The sequence below is a fragment of the Drosophila novamexicana genome, unplaced genomic scaffold, assembly GCF_003285875.2.
Source record: "Drosophila novamexicana strain 15010-1031.04,08,12 unplaced genomic scaffold, DnovRS2.1 tig00001856-arrow-arrow-pilon, whole genome shotgun sequence".
Classification (NCBI taxonomy): domain Eukaryota; kingdom Metazoa; phylum Arthropoda; class Insecta; order Diptera; family Drosophilidae; genus Drosophila; species Drosophila novamexicana.
The window spans coordinates 3,457-22,189 of NW_020824901.1; the positions used below are offsets into that span (position 1 = coordinate 3,457).

An 18,733-nucleotide genomic window follows, 5' to 3' on the forward strand; every position below is an offset into this window, starting at 1 on the left:
CAGTTGGTTAGAAAATTCAAAGAGTTGACTTTATATTTTTGTCACGTTTTTAATTATCATAGCATTAATATTTACTTATTTACATTATGATTTCAATTTGTCAACTGTTTATTTACTTTCTTTTCGAGTCGCTTAACACTAAGACTTCGGGTTCCAGTTTTTCTTGTTCATCTTATGTTATTTGTTTATAAAAAAACACGCACATAATATACTTGTAGTTGTTGCTGCGTCGTTTCTTAGCTATATATATGTATATATAGATATATAGCTTGCCGATCTTGTTTGGGTAGTGTAATTGTTGTTTTTGCTCTTATTCCTGCTAGGCTCGCGCCGATATCTGCTTTCTGAGAGACGGAAACGGAAGTACGAATCGAATCTTAACTGAATAACATAAACAATCAAATACATATACGTAATGAGTTTCATTTTTAAATAGTTGCTTTCTTCTTCTTCTCTAGATAACCGTTACGCAGCGCCAACCAAAAGTTGCACTTAAAAATTGTCTAAACAAATGATTCCATTTAATATATATGTATATACTGTCTTATCTTTTTTGCGCTATTTTTCTTATTCTTTTTCTTTTTCGTCTCTTTAACATGTTCTTTACAATTTCACAACATAATTATTAAATAATTATCGTTTTAAGTTTTATAAATATGTATAATATTTTTGTTTATATTTATAAAAGCGCTTAAGTTCACCATATAAAATGAAAAAATACAGTTCAAATTTACAAATGTTTTACTTCTTCTTGTTGTTGTTCTTCTTCTTTTTGTTTTGTTTTCTCATCATTGTTGCGATTGGTGTTTCAAAATAACGGCTGCTGCGCGTACAATCTCTCTCCATAGCGTGTACGTATAAATGTTTCCCCGACTGGCTTTATATAGGTTTTTATTATATATAATATATATGTATAATTTGGGTCCTAAAATTTGACAAATCAACAAAAATTAATTTAAGTTAATTTAAGAAAAAAAAAATAATAATAATAAATGAAACTAGATAACTAAAATTTATAAGACTTGCGCGCAATCAGATTTGTTGCTGCCTCTGCCTCTGCTCTGCGTCTGCTTCTTATTCTGTTTCCTTCACTTCCAGCTGTTTTCCAAGAGCACGCGCATATGAAAACAAAACTTATATATGTATATATATTATATAATGTTGATTTCCAAAAAGTTGTTTTCCGTCAATCCGTTTAGTAGTTCTTGTTGTTGTTGTTGCTGTTGTAGTGTTGCACTGTTCCAGTCTGTTGCGTCACGCGCTGGCGTCCTTCCAGCCCGTTCAGTTAACTCTCGTTGTTGTGTTGTTTCTTCTTTATATGCTTTCGTACGCTGCTTTCGCTGGCCTTTCAGTCGGCAGCGCTGCGCCGTCGCACCAGTTTATAGCGACTGCGCAGCATGTGAGACGCGGCAGCGGCTGTGACTGTGTCGCTGTGGCTGCTGCCGATGCTGGCGGCGCTACCGCCTTCCAGTTCGTTGCTGTTGTTGCTGGCGCTGGAATTGGCGCTGCTTTTGCGCGTTTGCCTTTTGTTCAGCAAGCTAAATTTGTACTGTCTGGCAACCCTAGCCGCCAAAGCTGCCGCTGTTGTTGTTGCTGCTGCTGCTGCAGCTAACGGACTGCGCACAAAGCGATATTTGTTGAGTCGTTGTTTTTGTTGCTTCTGTTGCTGCTGGCGTCGACGTCGCTGCTGCTGCTGCAATTGTTGCAGTTCATTTTGTATTTGCTGATGGCGTTCGTGCAGCCGGCTGCTGCGGCGCTGTAACATGGCCGTCGCCGTTGGTGTTTGCTGTTCGGAGGGGCAGCTCAGTGTCGTCCTTGTCCTCGTCGCCGTCCTGTGTGTTTCTTTTTCTCCTTCCCGCTGCTGCTGCTGCTGCTGCCCGCTGTCACGAATTGTCGTCGTTGTGTGGCTGTCGTTGTGCCTCAGCTGCTGCTCCGCCGCCCCCAATTCGCATTCACGTCCCAGTCCGTGTCCCAGTGTTGTCCATTGTTGTCCGGTTCTGTCATTGTTGACGGCGGCGTCAGCGGCGGCGGCGCCACTTTCCATTTCTACCGCGGCGGCAGGCGACGCGTCGGTCCGCGTATCTTGCGGCGTGGATTCTGCATTGCGCTGCCAGCGTTTGGTGGATTGAAACTGTGAATGTTTTAGGAGGAGGATGATGATTAGCAATAATTACAGGGTGTTTCTGGTGCAGCGAACAAGCGCGCCTGAAAACACCGAGTGAGTGAGTGAGTAAGAGAGAGAGAGAGAAAGAGAGTACATTCATAGCACAGCCAATCGAGTAAACGAGAGCTTATGCTACTAACACACACGCACACACACACACACTAAGATAATAAACACACATAACACACACACGCACACAGAGGTATTTAAGATGAGAAACACATATGGCACAATGACATGTACAAATGTAGAATGTGCATTCAACAAGAATATGTTTCAACATAAAAGTGCCTTATAAATAAAACGTATGCAATGCCAAACTTGTAACGGTTAATGATGCATTTTGTTATTATTTGTGTGAGTAAGTTTGTTTGTTTGTTTGTGTCTGTGTCTGTGTGTGTGTGTGTGTGTGTGTGTGTGTGTGTGTGTGTGTGTGTGTGTGTGTGTGTGTGTGTGTGTGTGTGTGTGTGTGTGTGTGTGTGTGTGTGTGTGTGTGTGTGTGTGTGGGTGGGTGGGTGTGTGTGCCTGTTTCAATTTAACATTGGGCCAAATTAAACAAAAACACTCTCTTTCCTCCTTGCACACATTCTCTGCTCACTCTGATCTGTAGCAAGCGCACACGGCTACATTGCCGTCTCTGTCACACTACTTACGCGAATATATTGGCTGGCGCAGGCGCACCGGCATTAAATTGGAACGGAGCGGCGTTTGGCGTTGACTGGAAAAGATATTTTTGGGTTTTTGTTTTTAAAAGTGTTGTAATTTGAACAATTCGAATGTTTTCTTTGTGTTCGCTAAATTTTGTGGACGCAAAATGTTAAGAAAATTTGCCAGCTTTCAACATTTTTGCACATCTTTTGTTGATTTTTCAACACTGTTTTTTTTTTTTTTTTTTAGCAATTTTCTTTGTGTATATTTCGGTATGCATATGTGTATGTAAAATTATGTAAAAATTATGTGCTATGATTGGGCTAAACTAAATAAAGCTTAAAATGGAATGATTGTAAATGTTATCATGTAATGTGTGCATGGGAGGAGTGTGTGGGGGAGGGGGGGGGGGGGGTGGTCTGAAGTAGATGGGTGAAGTGAATGTTGTTTTGTTTCTACTTAATTGAAAAGCTTTATGGTCAGTGCTTGTCAAACATTTCGCGGCCGAGCATGCAAAACCGAGCAACACAAACAACTATATATATATATATGTATATATATACATATTTCTATTGATATATTCGATTAGAATTATATTTGACAAGCACATGCTCGAGATAATGTGAAAAAAATGTCATGTACTATGAAATGAACGATACGCAAATGCCAAACTAACTACTTCAATTAATAACACATATAAAATACATCTAAACTATTTATATAGTAACACATATATACAGATCTAAATCGAGGTACTGTCCATTTAAAGTTTACCTGCATTTGCTGCGCTGAGGCGGTAAAATTGAACAATTGATTTGCTGCTGCTGGCATCATGGTTGATGATGTGCCACCAGCATCAGTTGACGCCGCAGTGGCCCCAAATTGGAAAAGTCGTTCCGTTCTTGGAAAGAACTTCATTGGCCACACCATTTTAAATAGCAGTAGTAGTGGGTGGTAGGTGGAGTTGGTAGTTGGAGTTTGTAGGTGGTAGGTAGTAGTATATTTTGGTAGTGTTGGTAGTCGATAGTAGTAGCAGTATTTGGTAGTAGTATTTGGCAGCAGCACAGCAGTTGTTTTAATTATCGGTAGAAGTAATATGAGTAGTAAGAGTAGGAGGTAGTTATCGCATAGTCGTGCCCGTGCCCAAAGGGATAATTTTTTTTTTTTTTGGGTGTATTACAATGGAATATATATATATATATTTTTTTTCCAACAGTACAGAGCAATGGAAGAAGAGAAATAAAAAATAAAGACAAGAAAAAGTATAAGTACAAAACGAAAATAATATCTTTTTTTTTGTGGTTTTTCTTTGCTAATAATGTATGCATGTGTCATCGATAAACGATAACAAACACAGCCAAACACACACAGTTTACGACAATTAACAACACTGCCGAAAATGCATGCACAGTAATAAAATAAAAAAAAAAACAGCCGCTAACAGCAACAACGATAATTGCAATAATTTTTTTTTTTTTTTTTTTTTTTTTGTAAATGTACGTTTCCTTGAAACCAGATATTAAACTACGAGTGTTGCCTGGCTGCAAAAGATGCAAAGCCGGGTGTTAAACTTACGTCGCTGTTGCCCGCATTGCCGCCAGCTGTTGTTGAGTTCGCCGAGAAATTAAATGCCGTCGTCTGTGGAGCAGTTGCCGTAAAATTGAAGGCTGGCTTTGGCAACGCGCTGCTGTTGCCGCCGCTGTTGCTGCTGCCACTGGCAGCGGCATTCGTGGGCGTTGCGCCAAAGTTGAAGACGCCGCCGGCGGGCTGTGTAGACAGATTGGATGTTGTTAATATGGAATTGTTCAAAATGTGTTGTTAAAAAACACTTACCGCAGCGATTGGTGCGTTGGCGCTAACAAAATTAAATGCCGGTTTAGGTGTTGCTGCTGCAACAGTTGTTGCTGCTGCTGCTGTTGTTGTTGGTGTTCCCTTGTTGTTGCTGCTGCTGCTGCTGTTGAATATGTTTGTCAGCGGCGAGGCGACGCCGCCGGCACCGGGCGCTGTATTTGTGCCAAACGGACTATTCACATTGCCAAAAACCGCAGAGATTGTGGCATTGCCGCCGGTATTGGGCTGTACGGTGGCAGCAGCAGCTGCTGCTGCTGATGTTGTTGTTGTTGTTGTCGCCATGCCAAATGGCGAGCTGACCGCCAGCGGCTGCATTGCATTTGTTGTTTTTGTTGCCGTGTTGCTGCTACCGAACAGGTTGCAGCCCTGGCTGCTGCTGCCGAAAATGGGCAAAGTTGTGGATGATGTTGCAACGCTTGTTGCAGGATTATTGGCAAAAGGAGTAGCTGCTGCTGCTGTTGTTGCAAATGAAGTTGTTGCTTTTGATGTTGTTGCTTTTGATGTTGTTGCTGTTACTGCTGCTGTCGGCCAGCCAAAGTTGGTCATTGTTGTTGTTGCTGTGTTGCTGCCAATGTTGTTGCTGCTGCTGCTGCTGCTGCTCGTTGCTGTTGATGGTGTGGGCTTCGGTCCAAAGCCAAATGATGGGCTGGTAAAGCTGCTGCTGCTGCTAGCATTGATGTTGCTGCCGCTGCCAAAGGTGAACAGCGCTGTGTGGCTGCTGGCCGGCGCTTGGAAGCCGCTGCTGCTGCTGCTGATGCTGCTTTTGGGTGTTGTGATGGATGAGCCGAAGATGCCGGCATTGCTGGCATTGGTGCTAGCTGCTGTTGTTGATGTTGCTGGCGCGCCAAAGAAGAAATTGTTGCTGTTGCTGCTGCTACTGACGGCAGTTGTAGCTGCTGCTGCTGTTGACACAGCTGATTGGCTGCCAAAGACAAACGTTGTTGCTGTGGCAGCTGGCGCAAAGCTAGTTGCTGGCGCAACTGTTGTTGCTGCTGCAGCTGCAGTCTGTGGGCTGTATAGAAACGAAGCTGTTGTTTTTGTCCCCGTTGCTGCTGGCAGCGTGCTGCTGCTGCTGCTGCTAACGTTGTTGTTGCTGCTGCCGCCGCCGAAATTAAACAAATTTGCTGGTGGCTTGAAGCTTATGCTGCTGCAGCCACTGCTGCTGCTGCTGGTGGTGTTGGTGCTGGTGCTGGTGCTGCTGGACACGGCTGTGTTGGGCGTAAAGCTGCCAAAGTTAAACAATTTGCTCTCCACGGGCTTTCCAGCGGCAGCTGCTATTGTTGTTGCTGTTGTCGTTGCCGTGTTGGCGCCAAATGCAAAAGTTGTTGCAGCTGCTGGTGTCACTGTTGTTGTTGCAAACAATCCCTGGCCGCTGCTAGATGTTGCCGGCGCCATGCTGCTGCTAGCCGGCGCAGGTTTGTCCGTTGCCAACGACAACTGTTGCTGCTGTGCTGCATTGTCGCCAAGTTTGAAGTCCACCGTTTTGGCAGCTGTTCCCGTGCCAATTTTGAAGACATTTGTCGTTGCTGTTGTTGTTGATGAATTACTGAATGTTGTCGCCCCTACTGTTGTTGTTGTTGTTGTTGTTGTTGTAAGAGCTTTGTTGCTATCGGCCACATCCTTGCCAGCATCTACTGCTGCAGCGGGCGCGAACCCAAATTTGAACTGCGTGACTGGAGCAACAGTTGCTGTTGCCGCTGTTGTTGTTGCACCTGCTTCTGTTGCTGCTGTTGAAGCAGCCTTTGCTGGAAAGCCAAACATAAACTTGGGCACAGCCGCAGTGGTTGAAGCCTCCTCGACGGTGGTGCCGGGCTTCAGTTGCTCACAGCATATGCATTTGTTGCGACTGATATCATTCTGTGCCATGCATGCCTCACAATTCCAGCTGCTCGACTTTTGTGCCGCGATCAGCTGCTGGAAGCCGGCATCCGCCTTAGGCTGCACAACAGCTGTGCCGGCGGCGGCAGCTTCAAAACCAAATTTAAAGCTGTTATTGCTGTTGCTGTTGTTGTTGGTACTGCTATTGCTGTTGCTGTTGCTGCTCTTGGGATTGGGAGACTGGCAGGCGAGGCATTCATTAAGGCTGGCCGGGTTCATGATCATACAACAGCCGCATTCCCACATATTTGCCGGGGGCTTGAAGGCATCACCAAAACCGCTAGGAAAACTGTTGCTGTTGCTGCTGCCAAAGCTGCTGCTGTTGCTGCCGCTATTTTGGGCAATGCTGGACATGCACACCTGTGTGCCAAGGCTTGTGGTTTTAAGGCGCGCCGTCTCGTCCTCAGCTGGATAGTTTATGGCCGGCGCCGTTGGGCCTGAGGCAGCAGAATTGGCGGCTCCTTTAGGTTTTGGCTTGGGCGTCTCGCAGGCGACGCATTTGTTCAGCTCCTGCTTGTTGCGCAACATGCACGCCTCGCACTCCCATTCACTGGCGGATTTCTTAAACTGATCACCAAATCCACCCGTTGTTAAAGGAGCTGCTGTTGCTGGAGCTGCTGCTGGAGCTTCTGTGCGCTTGGGCGGCAGCAGTACATCAATCACGCTGCCGGTGCTCTTCAGGTTGCTGTTGCATGTGGCACCATTGAACTGCAACGAGTTGGGCAAACACTTGGTCGGCTCATCCAATGGAACGGGCGGATCAAATATAAAATTATGCTTCATTCGTTTCTGTGGCGCCGCAGTTGTTCCGGCAGGATCGGCGCAATTGAGTGGCTGCGGTGTTGCAAACTGATAACGTGTGCTTGAATTGCCGCGGCGGCGAATGCTGCTGTTGTTGTTGGTTTTGTTGGTGTTGTTGTTGTTGTTGTTCAGCTTGGGCAGCTGCTGCTGCTGCTGGACAGTTGTTGCTGCAGCTGACACTGGCGGCGGCGGCGCAATAACCAAATCAAATGTCGGCTCACTGGCCATCACCGGAAAACGTATGTTGGGCAAATCGAGAGGCGCTGGTGGCAGCTGCTGCTCATCCACAATGCGCGCATCCTTGCGCAACTGATGGGATAAACGTGAACGCATCTTATTCGTATGACTCTGGCTGCCCGTGGCCGTTGCCGTGACCGTGACCGTCGTATTGGAGTTAGCTGCCAAATTGGCGGCCTGTTGATGCTGTTGATGCAACATTTGTTGCTCCTCCAATTGCTTGGCATCAACTAGGGCACGTGTGCTGGGCGCCACACGATGCAAACGTCGACGTTCCAGCAGCTGCAGCATGGTGGGCACTAGCAATTTAGAGCTATTATCCGGATCGCTATTCCGATTGTTATTGCTGCTGCCGCCGGCGGTGTTATTATAGCCAAATGCCAAAGTATGATTGGGATAGGAATATGGCTTGGAGCCGGCGGTCAGGTGTCTTGAGCTGCGCTGCAATTGATGTTCACGCAATGTGCTACCCATTTTCTTGGCATCCATAAGCGGCGTCGTATGATTTTCCAATAGATTGAGTATACGTTGCGCTGTCAGCGATAAGCCAGGCACATTGGCGCTACCATCACCAGCGCCAGTGCACAGATTCCCACGTGGGCGCATCTCGATGGGCTTCATGCCGTAGCTGCTGTGACAGATATTTGGGCGAGCAGGATTACTGTTGCTGCAAACGCTATCGCTATTCGATGGCGCCGGCGAGCTGCCGCCCGAATTGATCGGCAAATTGCCTTGACTAAAATAACGATTGTTTGCCGAACTGCCGCCAAAGGCGGTGGGTCCCTGATAAAATGGTGAATTGCCGGACATGCTGCTGCTCAACAGACGACTATCGCTCAACGCCGAAGTGCTGCCATATATGGAAGCGTTAAAGCGACGGCGATGATTCAGCGAATTGAGCGATAGTGTCGAATTGTGGTGTTGCAGCAGCGATGTTGCATTTACATTCGTATTGAACACCGATTTGCGGCTCTGCAAATTGCCATAAAATAATTGATTGCTATTGCTATTGATGTTATTGTTGTTGTTGTTGAGGTTGTTCATACGTCCATAACCAAAGCCTGACCCGCCAGCCGCATGGCTCTCATTGCTCTCGCACTCAGATTGGGAATCTGTACCGCCGCTGCGCTTAGTCTGTATTATATTGTTGTTGTTGTTGTTTGTCTCCTGGCGCATTGTTTGTTGCGGTTGCTGTTGCTGCTGCTCCTCATTTGGCACCTCGCTAATGGTCTGATAGCTGCGCCAGTTGGGCATAAGGCCGCGATGACCCAGCAGCGATTGCCGCTTATAGCTGGGCAGCGCCATTTCGCGGCGTTCAGTCATTGGCGCAATATTCAATGAGCGTCGCGAGCTGCTCAGTAGATCAGAAATGAGATAAGATTAAATGGAAATTGAAAATTGGTTCAACTGCAAACCGAACATTTTAACTATATATGTATGTAAAACACAAACTTACCTCATTGGCAAATCCCCGCTGGTGGCAACAGCTGCCTCGCTGCTGCTGTTGTTGCCGGCGGACATGAAATTGTAGGCGGGCTCGCGCTGACGCTGATGTCCGTAGAGGTTCAAGTGCGTTGAGAAACGATTCGGTGGCGCTTGGCTGCGCAGTGCATCGCTGGCAGCTGGCGTTGAGGCGTGCAGCTGCGGGCGTCGACGCTGTGCATTAAATTGAGGACTAAAGGTGCTTTCCATTGGCTGTAGCAAATATAATTTTCAATTAATTAGTTCCAATCAAATATAACATTTAAAAATTATCTATTGGCAATTTGACAACTTTTCGCTAACAATATACAAATGGTGAATTACAAAAAATATGGAAGATTTTCTAGATAACTCTACTCTCAATATAAGAGCCTATGATCCTTTCAATGCTTATTACGGAAAATGTTTTTGGTAATTGGTAATAATTATGTAATTGTTTGAGTGTTTCGTTTCATTCTTTTTCTAATAATCCTTGCGGGCCTAGACATAAATTTTGCATCTTTCTATTCGAATAGCCTGTCGTTATCGATAAAATTGAAAATTAGTCTAATCAAATGATCTGACGGGGGCCTACCTCCATACGCTTGCGCTTTTGCAGCGGCTGTGCCGCACTGCTGCGGAAATTAACGCTGCGATTTGGCTGTTGCGATCGATAGTTGAGTGGCTGTGGACCATCGTCGGCTTCGTCGTCGTCCTCCTCTTCGGCGTCCTCGTCATCATCGTCGTCGTCGTCTTCGTTGGCGACCAGTTGACGTTTGCGCAATAAACTAACATTATATTCGCTGCGACGCGTCTGCTCATCCTCGCCGGCCAGATCGTGTTCGGCTATGTTATCGGCCAGCTGAACCTCCTCTTCGTTGAGATCCTGCGCATTGGTGCCGTCATCGACGGCAATATCGGGCGCATCATCTGCCTCGAGCTGAATGCGACGACGACTGTGTTTCTGTTTGATTGTAGTTGTCAACGCGCTGCCATTATGCTGCGATAGCGGCAGCTGCGGCGATGTTGACGATGACGACTCTTCCCCAGCGACTGCGGCGGCGCCGGCGGCATTTGGGTCAGCAGTTGGTGAAAACCATTTGCTTAGTGAATCCGGAAGTATGCTGGATACCCGCAACTTTACTTTGCCCATGATGGACTAAAATGGGTGCAGGAGTACAGATTAGGCATGGCAATGCAATAACAGCAGAACAACAGAACTTACATTATTGTTGTTTTTACTGCTACTGCTGCTGCTGCTGCTGCTGTTGTTGTTGTTGTTGTTGGCGGCCTCATTTGCGAGTCTCAGTGGCGTGCGCGGCTGCGGAGTTTGTGTTTGTTGTTGTTGTTGCTGTTCCTGTTGTAGTAGTCGTTGTTGTTGCTGTTGGCCATCCTCAAATGCGGACATCATTGGATTTTAGCCGGCCCCCCGTACACGCACAAAATGCAACACTGTGTGCAGGACACATGCACACACGCATGCAAGCCAAACTATACAAAAAAAAAAAGAAGAAATGAAAATGAAAACGGCCACACTGTTGCAATTCCACGCGTGAGTCTGTGTGTGTTTGTGTGTGTCAAATGCGTGTCTGTTCATGTGTGTGTCTGTGTGTGTGTGTCACGACGAGATTCCAACACACGCGGCGCTCTCTACTGCTGCTGCCGCTGCCTGCTCTCAAATTTAGCTGTTTCTGATTCTGGACCAACACCAGTTTGCACTTTGGCGCCACGATCGCAGACTTTTTCGCTGATTTTATTTAACACTAAAAATGGTTGGCCTTGCGCAGCGGACGAGCATTTTATTGCTTGAACTATTTATAACGAGTTCCGATTTTTTTTGTTTGTCCTACACTTTATAAATTATTTAGTCAACTCATTTAACTCTTTCAACATACATATGTATATAAATGAGTCGCTATTTGAGCCACGCAGCCGCTTGCACACACTTACCCCTCCCCTGGCCTGAATGGCTGTTATTGCTTGTCTTTTTTTTTTTAGCGCATTGCACGCCGCGCGCGCCGCTTTTGTCCGTTTTACAGTTTTAGCACTTCACCCCGCAAGCTGCCTGTTTGATTGCTGAACGTAGAATTATTTTTTTGTCTCTTGCCTTTTTGCTCTTTCGCAATTCGTAGTTTTTTTATTGCACACACACACATGCACACACACGAACTGACATCAACGTCGCTTTGCGGTCGAACTGTGCGTCGCCGTCGTACTTTGCATTCGACCAAAAAAAAAAAAAAAACACCACGCACGTATTCAATTCAATTTTTTAGCGCACAAAGCACTAGCATTCACTCATTTGACAGTTGTTAAGCACATACATTATGTGAATTTGTTGTTTAACCAATTAAATGTTTAATTCGCACACTAAAAAATAAACTGAGGGCGAAAAAAAGCACGATTTGGAAAACGCGTGTGTGCCAGGTGCAACGAGTAGCGGATAATCTTTAAGCGAGTAACGAGTAACGAGAAATAAAATGGCGCCGATATCTCTGCGTGTGACAATTCGGGCTTACTAACAGCAGTGCTGTAAACCCAGCAAACTATCGTTAAGAGCGCGCTCTGATTTAACGTTTAGAATATTTTATAGAGTTTTTTTTATACGTATTTAAATACGTGCACGTTGCTTTATAATACAATCGCTTTGGTAGTAATGAGCCGATAGATATTGCACAATATACCATTTAGTTAGAACGATACTTGATGTGCGTCAAACTAGCGGCGATAACTTAGCGTCGATTTTTGTTACTGGTTATCGGAAAAGAAATCGCTCACTTTTAAATGCAGTTACTTATGTTTTTAAACAAAAAAAAAAAAAAAAAAAACAAATAAACTTCAATGCAGAATTGCAAAAAATTTTATTATTTACTGTCTACATTCATTTGTTTTTGAATTGTAGGTTAGAATATGGGTAAATCACGGGGTTGAAAAATTGGGTTTCCACCATTCTTTTAATATCTTAACTCAGGGAAAATGGCCCCGAAAACCGTATGTACACGATTAAAGCCTATGGTTTCACCTAACCAATCTGGAAAAAATTATAAAAATCGATCAGCACATTTTAAAGATATTTGTACAACAGTGCAGCAAACTCGTTGCTAGCCCCATACAAAATGACCGTAAAAAAATGGCCTTACACTTGAACCCAAATATCTTCTCTCAGGGATAATGGCCCTCTAGGCACGGTATACAAACTTGAAGATACATGTTTTAGGAAGCCTTATGCATTAATTCTAAACAAATCGATCAGTCAGTTTTTTAGAAAAATAATAATATGTAAGCACATCTCATATTGTTCATTCAAAATGCCTATCGAGCTACTAGCTCCAACGGGTACCGAGCCCCATTCATTTCTAATATTTGTATATGGGAAAGAAATGCAGTAATAAATGACATAATTGGCATTTTACAATAAAACAATATCTTTGGTAAAATAGACTACTGCGAAATATATTATGCAAAAAAAAAAAACTAGCTGGCAATATTTTTTTTCATCAGTTAATGGCATTGAAAACTATCGAATCATCGGCAAAAAATTGCTATAGTTATCGGCGCCTAACTTGCAGCCCTGCGTTTGGGTCTGTGTTTCCCGCCAAAAATAAAATTGCATTCGGCGTGCGAAGGCAATTGCGTTTGCGACTTTGTCTTGTTATTCGTTGTTTAAAGATTGTTTGAAAATGGCACACGACGCGGAGCAATACATTAAAGATATACAGCGTGAGTATGTGGACTTTCTGGACGACGAGGAGGACCAAGGCATCTATGCTGGCCATGTCAAAGATATGATTGCCGAGAAGAGCAAGCGTCTGGTTGTCAACATAAACGATCTGAAGCGCAAGAATCAACAGCGCGCCCTTGGCCTGCTGAGCAACGCCTCCGATGAGCAGCTGGCATTTGGGCGGGCACTCAAGGAGTACATCTCGACTGTCGATCCCAGCTATGCCAAACAGCACGAAGATTTTTTTGTTGGCTTCGAGGGCTGTTTTGGCAATCGGCATGTAACGCCTCGCACCCTCTCGTCCATCTATCTGGGAAATCTCGTGTGTCTGGAGGGCATTGTTACCAAGGTGTCGCTCATACATCCAAAGGTTGTGCGCAGCGTTCACTATTGTCCGGCTACGCGCAAGGTAATGGAACGCAAATATACAGATCTCACCTCATTCGAAGCGGTGCCCTCGAGCGCTGTTTATCCCACAAAAGACGATGATGGCAATCTGCTGGAAACGGAATTCGGCCTGTCTGTGTATAAGGATCATCAGACGCTCACCATACAGGAGATGCCAGAAAAGGCGCCAGCCGGCCAATTGCCGCGCTCCGTTGATATTGTGTGCGATGATGATCTTGTCGATCGCTGCAAGCCCGGCGATCGTGTCCAGATCGTTGGCAACTATCGCTGCCTGCCTGGCAAGCATGGCGGCTATACATCCGGCACCTTTCGCACCGTTCTGCTGGCCAACAACATATCGCTGCTCAGCAAGGAGAGCAATCTGGATATCTCACGCGAGGACATTATGCTCTGCAAGAAACTGGCCAAAAACAATGATATATTCGAGCTGCTCAGCAAGAGCCTGGCGCCCTCCATACACGGTCACACGTTTGTGAAGCAGGCCATACTCTGTCTACTGCTTGGCGGCGTTGAGAAGGTTCTGCCCAATGGTACACGTCTGCGCGGCGACATCAATGTGCTGCTCATCGGTGATCCTTCGGTGGCCAAATCTCAGCTGCTGCGCTATGTACTCAATACGGCGCCGCGTGCAATACCCACGACAGGACGTGGCTCCAGCGGCGTTGGCCTAACCGCTGCCGTTACCACAGATCAGGAGACGGGCGAACGTCGTCTGGAGGCCGGCGCCATGGTGCTAGCCGATCGTGGTGTTGTCTGCATCGATGAGTTCGATAAGATGAGCGACATTGATCGCACGGCCATACACGAGGTGATGGAACAGGGTCGGGTTACCATATCCAAGGCCGGCATACACGCCTCACTCAATGCACGCTGCTCGGTGCTGGCGGCCGCTAATCCGGTCTATGGACGCGTAAGTAATTCAATCAGCAAATCAATTGAAGATTGTCATTCAAGTCCTTTTCGTTAGTCGTATTTAACATAATATTAACGCATATTTCAGTACGATCAATATAAGACACCCATGGAAAATATTGGTCTGCAGGACTCGTTGCTGTCGCGTTTCGATTTGCTGTTTGTCATGCTGGACGTCATTGATAGCGATGTGGATCAAATGATATCGGATCATGTGGTGCGCATGCATCGCTATCGCAATCCCAAGGAAGCCGACGGCGAGCCCCTCACCATGGGCAGCTCCTATGCCGACTCGCTGGCCTTTGTCTCCAACTCGGAACAGGTATGTACAATATATATATATCGCCTGCGCATATTCTGAACTTTGTTTTTTGCAGCGCAAGGATACGGAGCTGTATGAGAAATATGATGCACTGTTGCATGGCAAATCACGCAAGCGTCACGAGAAGATTCTGTCCGTTGAGTTTATGCGCAAGTATATACATATTGCCAAGTGCATGAAGCCCAAGCTGACAGAGCAGGCCTGCGAGGCAATTGCCAATGAGTATTCGCGCCTGCGCTCCCAAGAGGCTGTCGAATCGGATGTAGCACGCACACAGCCGATTACGGCGCGTACATTGGAAACGCTTATCCGTTTGGCAACGGCGCATGCCCGGGCACGCATGTCCAAAACGGTGACCATCGATGATGCCCATGCGGCCATTGAGCTGGTGCAGTATGCCTACTTTAAGAAGGTGCTGGAGAAGGAGCGCGGCAGCAAGCGGCGTCGCAATGGCGGCTCCTCCGATGAGGAGGAGGAGGAAGATGCCAATGGCACCACCGATGCCGCTACGCGCTCTCCCTCGCGCCGATCCAAACGCACACGCACCGAACCTGATCCAAATGCCGTGCACGATAGTGATGAGGATATTGAGCCGCCACAGCCGGATGTGGGCGATTTGACGCGCCGTGAGACACGCCGCTCGCTGCCGGCACGCCAGCACCATGAAGCCGCCGCAACCGGCTCGGAAAGTCTGACCGGCTCGGAGCCCGTCAGCAACATATCCGCAACGCCTGCAACCATTACCGATGAACGCCTGGGCGTATTCAAGAACGGGCTGCAGCGACTGTTTCGCGAGGCACGCGAACAGAGCCTGCCGCTGCACCGCATCACGGCGGCCATCAACGAGAATAATGCGGAACCGTTTGTAGCCGGCGAGGTTGATGCGGCCATGCATCGCATGACCGAGGACAATCAGATAATGGTCGCCGACGATATCGTCTTTCTTATCTAATCCTTATAATTTCCAGCCTACCTATATGCATCTGATTGTAACTCCCTTAGATAACGTACAAATTCTATGTTTAGCCATTAAGTCTTTCGATTTTTTTTTGTTCATTTTATATTTATAATAAAAACTTGGAACTCTTATTTACCCATGCATGAAGTCAAGTGCCCAATGAACTTATCTTATTATCAAAGTGGTTTTTGCTCGAACTAAGCGAATTTCAAATCCGCACGTTCCATTCCAGCATTCCATTCATGGCGCTTCTTTCGTAACTCATACATTATGTAGTAAAGTATTTGACTGATTTAAGCATAACTGACACGAAAGTTAATCGGATGTTTCATTCCGACGTTCCATTTATTGATTCGACTCTAACCTGCAAAATGCGACATGCTGGAATGAAACATGCCTTGAGAACAAATACGAATTAAAAGTAGCATCTAAATTAACTATTTGCAGTTTTCCAACTTAAATATATGAAATTGTATTATTCAAATTATTCGCTGCTAGCCTAAAATTTTGATTCGAAAAAAATTGGCAAATTTAACATGGATTGAAAAACAAATTCAGATTAAAAATAAGTTAAACAATTACAACAGCAAGATGCCTGCAACTTAATAGAGAAAAGTTCTCATAAAGGAAATACATTGATGAATTTGATTTATTTAATTCCTAACCTAAAAATTTGCTTGTGGAATGCTGGAATGGAACATACGTTAAAAATAATAAAGTAAAAGCTGATATATGATGTTTAAAAGAGAACTTAATGTTAATTTGTGGCGCAACCAAAAACAGGAATGAGCTTTATATGGATAAATGTGATATATATATAATAAGTGGGAGCACTTCAAGACTTCGTCTATTGTTTGATTTACATTAATAGGATTTATTTCTGAACGATGATAAAGTGACTAATTCGTTGCGTAACGTAGCCAAGACTCACGCCAAATACTATATATATATACATAGATATAGATATAGATATATACAAGTTGAGGTTTTGGAAAACATTGTGGATATGGTTATTTGTTTGTACACATCTACAAATCTATTTACTTACAAGCTAAATCGCTTTAAGGAACAAACAACACACACACACACATAGATATACTTATATGGAGATATCTTTTATAAATGTATCTAGACATGATTTAAGGGATTCACTTAACGTGTTGTTGTAACTGCCAGGCAATAATATAGACAATAATCTATATATATATATATATATATATATATATATATAGAGAGAGTTAAGGGCAGATTGCTGGTGTGTTAGGGGGTTGGGCACATTTAGCTAATGATCAAAGATTCACAACGTTCTTCAAGTCGGACGGCAGCAGGCCCTTCATGCACTCAATTTGCGCCCTTATCTGCCGTTGGGTGGTATTCGTGTTGCCCTCGAGCTGTGTCTTATCGCTGTAGAGATTCAGTTTTTGTTTTAATTTGAGTATCATATCAATTATTTCCACTTCCTGTTTGTCGTGTGCCCAATGCTCCAGATTTGCCTCGGACAGCGCCTGCAGTTGTAGATCTTGCAGCGTTAGCTGCAGCTCCCGATGCCGCGACTCGTACCAGCCACGAAAATTGGGCGAACGAAAGAAGCGCCTGTAGAGGCCCTTCCAATCGCCCTTGAGCGTGGACGTCAGCTGTGGACCGGCTTCTTCGACCTTGCGCAGAAAATCATCCAGCTTGAATGAGTTGGCATTGGGCGCCGACTTGAATGGGCTGATGTCCTTTTGCAGCGGCATCAGGGAGGCCATATAACGCTCCAGCGGTATCATAAAGCTCTGCGTTAGCTCCAACAGATGCCGCCTGATGAGCGCCGTCTGCACATGGTCCGGTCGCTTCGTCTTAATGCCCAGCAGAACTTTCTTGATCAGCGCCTTGTCCTTCTTTAGGTACGGCTTGTATTTGGTATGCAGTCCGGCGGCTGAGCTGTCGCTCGCTGCCGTCAGGCTGCCATTGAGGATGTTGTGATTGTTGCCGCTTGGTTGCGGCGGCAGTTTGGCGCTGGCATTGCGCGTATTCTTGTGCTGTTGCAGCAGCTCCTGTTGCTGCTGCTGCATGTTCTTCTGCAAGGCATACATAAGGCATATGGCATGAGCTTGGACGAGAGTGTATAGAGACAGCATGTCAATTACCTGATTATCCACCAGACGCAGCATGTGCGGCCAATCCTTGAGCAGCTTCACAAAGAACGGATTTGTGACGCCCAGTATGACAGCTGGTATGGGTCGATTGGTGCACTCTTGGGTGAACTCCTTGAATTCGCTATCGTGTATGGTAAAATAGGGACGCGCCTCGGCACAGTATTCAAGTGGCGCTATAACCGCAACCAGAGCCTGCACCATGTGTGAACAATCAGCGGGCGAGGTGCCAACCACAACAATGGGCTCAGCTGTGATGACAAGCTCCCACAGCGTATACAGATGCTCTATCACATAGCTCAGACTGTGAAACAGCTCCAGCTCATTGACGGATGCCAGCACCTTGACCGATATGGGCATCTCTGGCTGCGGATTGGTCGGCATCGATGTTGCTGCGTTAACATGTAAGCTCTGCAACTTGCGACTGCTGCTGGTCGCCTTGGGTATGCATATCTGATAGTTGTACTCGAACAGCGGCAGCTTGAGCGTCTGTCCGACCATTAGCATTGGCCACTGGCTGTTGATTTGGTCGCAGGCGCGGCGCAGCAGTTCGTTGCCCTCCTCGAAATATTTGGGCGCCAGCTGGGCGAGCACATCGTAGTACAGATTAAAGAACGGCAGCCGCGTTATAATGATTAAGCTCTTTTGGAAATAGCCGCGCGGCAGATTCGGATCGCGTTTCTGTCGGAAGTAAACGAATCCCCAATAGTGGCTGCTATCGTAGCGCATGGCCGGCGCACAGTCCCCATTGTATTGGTTCATGGTGGCGGGCATTTTATGTTTGGCATTTTGGATGGCCCGCAGGCGCATATGGAACTTGGTGTCGCCCATGCAGCCCGAATTGGAGTCCGGGAAGGCCATGTAGCAAATGTTGCTCACCTCCTGATCGCTGGGCATAAACTCGGCGGGATAGACATATTCGAGTGCCTGGCCCAAGTTCAGATCGAAGGTAACAACACAAAAACAATGCACCCATTGTGATAAACGGATCCAATCATCTGGCGATTGATTCGTTGATGCGCTTGGCTTTCTCACTGCATCCGCATTGGCAACTGTTGCCACCTGTTCATCGTTTGATTGATGCCGTTGCCGAGCGTCTGTGTTCATCATTTGCAAATCTTAGCAATTGTTATCGTTTAACGTTGCATGGAAATTGCTTAATTCTACTTTCACTTCAATGTTAATGTTATTTATTTGTGCTTGCCTTGCCAGCGTTGCCACCTTATCGCTGCGCTAC

At 45.9% G+C, this 18,733-nt stretch overlaps 3 protein-coding genes across 3 annotated transcripts; 1 reads left to right on the plus strand and 2 right to left on the minus strand.

Annotated features, from left to right (window-relative positions):
* Positions 1-1,966: 1,966 nt before the first annotated feature.
* On the minus strand, positions 1,967-11,270 carry LOC115768616 (nuclear pore complex protein Nup153). Its single transcript, XM_030713272.1, has 10 exons — positions 10,991-11,270; positions 10,266-10,531; positions 9,636-10,199; positions 9,036-9,274; positions 5,810-8,930; positions 4,646-5,167; positions 4,388-4,579; positions 3,587-3,724; positions 2,818-2,882; positions 1,967-2,131 (listed from the first exon to the last, which is right to left on the minus strand). The coding sequence occupies exons 2-10, from the start codon at positions 10,449-10,451 to the stop codon at positions 2,047-2,049; spliced, it is 5,112 nt and encodes a 1,703-aa protein (XP_030569132.1). The 5' UTR covers positions 10,452-10,531; positions 10,991-11,270; the 3' UTR covers positions 1,967-2,046.
* A 1,439-nt stretch (positions 11,271-12,709) lies between these two features.
* LOC115768606 (DNA replication licensing factor Mcm3) lies at positions 12,710-15,494 on the plus strand. The gene is made up of 3 exons (XM_030713259.1): positions 12,710-14,079; positions 14,170-14,403; positions 14,459-15,494. Exons 1-3 carry the CDS (start codon positions 12,721-12,723, stop codon positions 15,353-15,355), a joined length of 2,490 nt encoding a protein of 829 aa, XP_030569119.1. The 5' UTR covers positions 12,710-12,720; the 3' UTR covers positions 15,356-15,494.
* On the minus strand, positions 15,495-18,712 carry LOC115768607 (protein DENND6B). The gene is made up of 2 exons (XM_030713260.1): positions 17,491-18,712; positions 15,495-17,421 (listed from the first exon to the last, which is right to left on the minus strand). The coding sequence occupies exons 1-2, from the start codon at positions 18,604-18,606 to the stop codon at positions 16,651-16,653; spliced, it is 1,887 nt and encodes a 628-aa protein (XP_030569120.1). The 5' UTR covers positions 18,607-18,712; the 3' UTR covers positions 15,495-16,650.
* Positions 18,713-18,733: the final 21 nt, after the last annotated feature.

Coding starts and splice junctions, on each gene's coding strand:
- LOC115768606 (XM_030713259.1), top strand. CDS start 12,721: ATGGCACACGACGCGGAGCAATACATTAAAGATATACAGCGTGAGTAT. Junction 14,080..14,169: donor CTAATCCGGTCTATGGACGC/GTAAGTAATTCA, acceptor CGCATATTTCAG/TACGATCAATATAAGACACC. Junction 14,404..14,458: donor TTGTCTCCAACTCGGAACAG/GTATGTACAATA, acceptor TGTTTTTTGCAG/CGCAAGGATACGGAGCTGTA.
- LOC115768616 (XM_030713272.1), bottom strand. CDS start 10,451: ATGATGTCCGCATTTGAGGATGGCCAACAGCAACAACAACGACTACTA. Junction 10,200..10,265: donor GCAGTAAAAACAACAATAAT/GTAAGTTCTGTT, acceptor CACCCATTTTAG/TCCATCATGGGCAAAGTAAA. Junction 2,883..3,586: donor CCTCAGCGCAGCAAATGCAG/GTAAACTTTAAA, acceptor TATCTTTTCCAG/TCAACGCCAAACGCCGCTCC.
- LOC115768607 (XM_030713260.1), bottom strand. CDS start 18,606: ATGATGAACACAGACGCTCGGCAACGGCATCAATCAAACGATGAACAG. Junction 17,422..17,490: donor TGCGTCTGGTGGATAATCAG/GTAATTGACATG, acceptor TATGCCTTGCAG/AAGAACATGCAGCAGCAGCA.